The sequence below is a fragment of the Petaurus breviceps genome, unplaced genomic scaffold, assembly GCF_028583685.1.
Source record: "Petaurus breviceps papuanus isolate PSGF00001 unplaced genomic scaffold, PetGlider_PUasm1.0 91041, whole genome shotgun sequence".
In the NCBI taxonomy this organism is placed as follows: domain Eukaryota; kingdom Metazoa; phylum Chordata; class Mammalia; order Diprotodontia; family Petauridae; genus Petaurus; species Petaurus breviceps.
In genome coordinates this window covers 31979544-31985690 of record NW_027187400.1, presented here as the reverse complement: position 1 = coordinate 31985690, position 6147 = coordinate 31979544, and the positions used below count along the sequence as shown (strand labels likewise).

The 6147-nt window shown below is 52.0% G+C and overlaps 1 protein-coding gene across 2 annotated transcripts in view; it reads left to right on the top strand.

Moving 5' to 3' along the window:
* The first annotated feature begins 2050 nt into the window (after positions 1–2050).
* AJAP1 (adherens junctions associated protein 1) overlaps positions 2051–6147 on the top strand; it is a 269873-nt gene continuing 265776 nt past the window's right edge. For both annotated transcript variants that reach the window (XR_011166511.1, XM_069078371.1), the window contains exon 1: positions 2051–2147. Coding sequence is in view for 1 of the 2 variants with exons in the window: in XM_069078371.1 (XP_068934472.1) it covers positions 2119–2147 (29 nt within the window). In the remaining variant the exon portion in view is untranslated. The remainder of the gene's footprint in view (positions 2148–6147) is intronic.

The window sequence follows — 6147 nt, the reverse complement described above, 5'->3', positions numbered from 1 at the left end:
CTCTCTCTCTCTCTCTCTCTCTCTCTCTCTCTCTCTCTCTCTCTCTCTCTCTCTCTCTCTCTCTCTCTCTCTCTCTCTCTCTCTCTCTCTCTCTCTCTCTCTCTCTCTCTCTCTGTCTCTCTCTCTCTCTGTCTCTCTCTCTCTCATCCCTAGACTTTTAGGGCCGTTAGCTGAACGCCAATCCAGAGTCACTCCAGGGTGGTGACTGGGGATTATAGGGCTTGTGACATAGGTCGGGCTCCATCCTCTAGAGCATTTGGTTGAGGGTATGTATACGGCCTGGTAAGAGACTCCAAGGGAAACAAACAAACAAACATTAAGAAGCTAAGCAAGACATAACACCACCCTGGTCTCTTCCTTCCTGAGCAGGCTCCGGGATCCTACTAGGGGATGCCCTGTTCTGGCTAAAGGAAACTTTTCCCTGGCCCAGTCTCCTCTTTTATCCTGCAGCCCATGCCTCACCTCCCCTTCATCATCATCCTCCCCTTTAAACTCAACCTCCCCCCACCCCCACCCCCCGACACACCAGCATCCCTGCATAGCTTGTTTAGTCCACTGCCCACCCGGGAACCGGGTCGGAACCTCGAGTTCCTCCACGTTCCATCCGGTTACCGTGGCAACACCATCCGGCGGAGCCAGACGGTCCAATCGGAATGTTCCGTGTCTCCCAAGCAGTGTCCAAGGTGGGGACGTGGGGGGACGAGGACAGGAATGAGGAAAGGGGCGGGAGAGGGACCCGTCTGGAAGGCGAGCTCAGACGATGAAAATAACCCTGTTCCTCAGGGTCCAGAAGGACAGAAGAGAGGGTGGGGACCAAGAGCGGGGCAGGGGTCTCAGTCTCCTGTCAAGGGGGCGGGGGAAGGTCGAGTGACGCGAGACTGGGTTGGAGCAGGCGGAGTTGGGACCTGCTTGAGGGAGGTAGGAGGGGGCTGGATCCAGAAAGAGCAAAAGGCGGAGAAAAGGAGGAAGAGAGGCTAGGGCAGCTCACTGGGGCTGACGCTGCCCGAGCCGCTCAGAGCCCCGGGAATCTCCGCTCTTCTCTTTGGGGAAAAGGCCCCCCCCTCCCCACTCCCGGCTCTCTCTCCTCCTTCCTCTCGCAACGCAACTTCAGCTCGGAGCGCACCTCCCTCTCCCCGCCTCCTTCCCAGCCTCCCCAGCCTTAGACTGTGGAGAGCTCGCCCTCGGACAGACCGGGAAACTTGAGCCCCTTGGAGCGGCGCTGGGAAACCTGCCTCCTCTACCCGACGGGCGGACGCTGCAGTCTCCGAACCCCTCTGTCCCCTCTTCCATTCGGACTCAAACTCGGCTGTTCACTAGTCGGTGAGGAAAGTCCTTCTCGTCCACTTTTTCAGGCGCATCGGTCTGCCCAACCTCAGTTGACTCCCTAGGTCCAGAGGAGAAGGATCCTATGGGCTAGGAAAAGCTGCGAACTCCCGGAGCCTGCTGCGCTTGTCCTTCTTCCCTCCGCCCTCCGCCACGCATCTCTCTCCTCTCTACGTGGGGCTCAGGCTGAAACCCAGAACAACAAAACGCAGATCTCTCCCGACCGCTGCCTTTTCTCCTTTTCCCTCCCTCCTTCCTCCTTTTTTTTTTCCCTTTTCCTTTGGAGGAAAGATCCGTGGGCGCCTCAGAAACTACAGACTCTCCTAGAGACCACTTCGGAGCTAAAATAGATTCAGGGACGTGGGGTCTCCCTCGCTTCTCCGAACCTCCTCCCCAACCTCCAGCCAGCTACTGAAAGAACCAAAAACAACCCCCAGACAAACCCAGGACCGTTTTGGGGAAGGGCATGTGGTGGTTTTGAGAACAGAACCTCCCCTTTCTAGACCCCAACTAATCTATGCAGCTATGTCTTCATTTATAGGCGCTTCTGCCTGGTCTAGGCTTCCCAACAGCTGAGACGCGCCCAGTACTGGGATGGAGCACTGTGCGGCGACTGTCTGATTCTGCCTCCCGGCTGCCCAGGGAGCTAGCCGAGGGAGCGTAGCCGCCAGACGGAGCGCGGCGGGCGCGGACACTCGCAGCGAGTCGGGTCGGGGTGCTGGGGGTGGGGGGGGGGGGGAGGCGCCGATGGACGGGGAGATGAAGGTCTGAGACTCGATTCTGTGAAACGTGACCATGTGGATTAAACAGCTCTTAGGAATCAGGTATGAAGTCCGGCGTGTGTGTGTGTGTGTGTGTGTGTGTGTGTGTGTGTGTGTGTGTGTGTGTGGTGTGTCCGTTTGGGAGATCTTGGGCAATACTTTAATTAATGATCCATAAAGACTAGGCAGAGGATCACTCTGCTGTCTTCCTTCTTTCTTCCTAGCGTCCACCGGGGGCTTCTCCGCTAATGCCAAACCAAATGGGGAGGAGGGGAAAGCAGATCACTAAAGAGCTCAACCCTGTTCTTAGGGAACTCTCTCCTCTCTCAGGCTCGGCCAGAGGCGAGGATGAACTAGAGCCCTTGAGGTAGCGGCTCCCAATTCTCCCTCAGGCGGCAGCGCAGTGTCCTGGCCGGCCGCCCCAGCCAGGCTCTCCTGCCAGTCCGGTGTCACCTACCGGAGGGTCACTTACCGGCGGCCCCTGGGAGCTGGGGGGTAGAGCAAGCTGGGCTGAGAGGCCAGGGCTCCCTGCTCTATGGAGCGCACTCCGGAAGGAGTTACTAAATTCCAAACCACCAAGCACTTGCCTAGGTGGCCCCCAGACCCTAAGTGTGGGACCCTTGCGTAGCCCATCCTTACTCGGAGCAGAGGCTTGGAGCCACCCTAGGTCAAATGGGTGCGCACAGCTGTGGGCCCCGGGAACCCCTCGGGAAGAGGGGCGAGCACGGCGAAACATGCATGCAATCCCCCGGGGATGAATGGGGTAGGGGGAAGCAGGGACCAGGCGTGCACAGTGGCATTGGATTCCCCAGCCACTCATCCACCTGCGTGGACAGTCGCGTAGGTGAGGGTGGGGACCTCCGGGGAGATCGCTGGAGTTAGCCAGGGCGAGGAGGACACAGCTGCCTAGGAGTGGAGTCACGGCTGGCTTCTGCTTCCGAGGCAAACTTTGTCCTATATCCCCCCAATGGCTAGCTTAGCCGTCTGAGCCTTGCTCTCCTGTGTTAGACCCTCGCAGTGGGGGATGGCTCTGGTCTGGAAAGGCCAAGTCTCATCTAGCACCAAGGGTAGGGCCTAGGGACACGGCCACAGTCGCCAGCCTTCGGAACCCGTCGGTGCGGAGCCAGGCGCGCGCCTCTGAGCCAGGCTAAGAGAGTGCGAACTGTGGCTCAGGAGGGCGGGGGCGGAGGAGGAGGCGGAGGCATGCAAGCCAACTTGTCCTTCCCCAGTTTGTCCACTGGGATGCACTGCACTCCCGCTTTGGGGAGAAAAGCCATGAGAAAGAAGGAGGCTGAAACAAGAACGCTGCCCTGTCCTTTCCTTTCCTCCCCCTCCCCCCTCCCAAACCCTACCAGCAACGGGGTTGGGGGGAGGGAGGGGGACTGGACCCCCTGTAGGTTCTAATTTGGGGCGAGGTTTTGGGAAAGGGGAAGGAAAGGGGTTGGGGTACTTCCCAAGGTATTAAAGCTGCTCTTTTATTTTCGAAAATCCAGGCTCCCTCAATTTATTTAGATGCCGTCACCTTTATAATAATCATAATTATGTTTATATGTATTTAAATCCTGCAAACGTCACTATTTGCCTTCCTCCTGAAGCTTCCTTTTATCTCATCCCTCTGCCTAATGCCCCTCCCAGGGGTCTGAGTTGAAGCAGGAATCTCATTCGCTCACTTGGGTTTCAAGGGGTTAAATAATGAAGCCGATGGGATTGAGTATTGGCTGCAAGAGGAATCAATACTGCTGCGAGTTGCTAGATAAGCAGTCAGACATTGGGGAGGGCCGGTTCGGCGCAGGAGACACACTGGAGTTGCTTGTTTTCATCTCTCCCCTGTCCTCGTTTTGCAACAATATCCTAATTCATGGTTTATTTTGTTGGATGTTGTTATACTTTCTGTCTCCTAATGGCTGAGGTCTCTCCCCAAGCCCCAGAGGTTCTAGGTCTGGGGAAAGAAGCTGATTATCCAACCTTCATTGCATTCCCATTTTGTCTTTTCTGATTGACATTCCCCTAACTAGTAATCCATACATTTTTAGTTACAGTTGGGAACTTATTTGAAGTTCTATTTAGGATTGTTAAACTGCTAGATCAATGTATCTCTGCATCTTTACAAGGAGGAAAGAAAGCTGTGGTGGTGGTGGTGGCGACTTGTGTGTAGGGGGGCATGTAATTCATTCTAAAGATGGGTGGGTCTGTTTGTTTCAAACCAACACTTCTAATGTACAAACTAAGTGATATAAAATTGGGGGGTTTGCTTTAGAGAATGGGACTTTGGCATCGTTTTTGAAAACATGTCTAAGGCATTTTGAAAGGACACATTTTCTTCCCAGTTTCATCTAAGGGATTGTTGTTGAATGCAAGGATGGGTTTCAGCTTGCCTAAATGCTGACATCCTGAGATAATATAAATGCCATTTCCCCATCTTTCAATGAACCATGATTTGCATTAGGCATATGTGCCTATTTAAATACTAACTAGAACTCTATTATGTGTCAAGGTCACAAGAGGTATTTTTACAGCTGAAATGGGTTTGTGGTCAGCTAGCTAAGATTTTTTTTACTCCCCCCCCCTTTTTTTGGAGCAATGCCTCTGCTGAACAGGATAATAATGCAAACCCACCCATCTCCAGCCCAAGTGGTGGTCAAGAGAGAGTCAGCAGAGCATGGAGAGAGGCAATGAACTGGTGTCTCTGATGGATGGATAGCTCAGCTCTCCTGGACTGTTTGGCTCCAGTTTCAAGGATTGAGCAGTTTGAGGACTTGATGGGATTAGTTGGTTTGTGACCTGTGAGCTGAAGCAGAAGCATAAGAAAGATCCTGAAGGAGAAAGAGGAGGAGGAGGAGGAAGAAGAGGAGGGGGAGAAGCAGGAAGGGAGGAGGAGAGAAGAGGAAGGGAAGAGAGAGATAAGGAGGAGAGGGAGGGAGAAAGAGAGAAGGGAGAGGAGGAGCAGGAGGGGGAGGAGGAAGAGGAGGAGGAAAAGGAGGAAAAAGGAGAGGAGTAAGGGAGGAGGGAGAGAAGGAGAAGGAGGAGGCAGCCTAAGGTTTGCATCTTTCCAGAGCTAAGCTGTTTTAGTGACATTAAAAACAAAGCAAAACAAAACAAAAAACTCCTCTAGAAAGAAACTTCCCACCAATTCTAATCAAACAACTCTCCTGGATTGCTTGTTGAGTTTTAATTTGATTTTGAATGCTCTTTATTTGTTTCTGTAATTTGGAATTGGGAGTTTACCAGGGGATTTAAGAGCTCTCTGAGCCTTTGCTCCCATTTGTGAAAGGAATCTTTAGCTTTAGATGCCAGACAATTGAACAAATATGCTGAAACAGGTGAATCCCATAGCTCTTACTCTAAACCTAATCTTTCAGCCTAACACCTTTATTTTAAAATGGGAACTGGATATATTCCCCCAATATGTGTGGTCTGGAGGGCCAGATACTCTTCTGATATATGCTGAATATCCATTCCAGAATAAGTATCCTTTCCCCAGAGGAATTCCTGTGGAGAACCCCCTTTGGATAACCTGTGGGCGGGAACACTGGTTTGAAGGTTCCTGTAATGACAAAATTAGAAATGATTGAGTTCTGGGCATCACCACCATTTTCTGTAAATTCAGACAGCAGCTGGCATTGTAAAGCTTGACTTTTATTCTTTGAATCAAGTGTTCCTTCCATAAACATCCTTATCCCAGTAAATCCATCTCCCATCCTAGCTCTTCCTGATGCTGCTGAAGGTGAAATTGATCACAACCAGAGTCCATTTCCTGCCACTGGTAATGATACTCGGAATGGACAATCCTCCTTGAATAAAACCCACTTTCATGTAGCATCTAAACCTAATGGTAACACATTCCTTTCCCTTCTTGGAGCCCCAATCCTCCTCCCTGTGCCCCACCTGGGAAATTGTTGCTTCATTTTCTCAGGAGATGAAAAAGTGAAATTCCTCCTGGAGCTTTTCTTATCATTTGTCTTTTATTAGGTGGATTCAATAGGGGGACAAAGCTCCATTCAAAGCTCCAAAAGTCTTTTAGATTCATATTCTCTCTCTCTCTCTCTCTCTCTCTCTCTCTCTC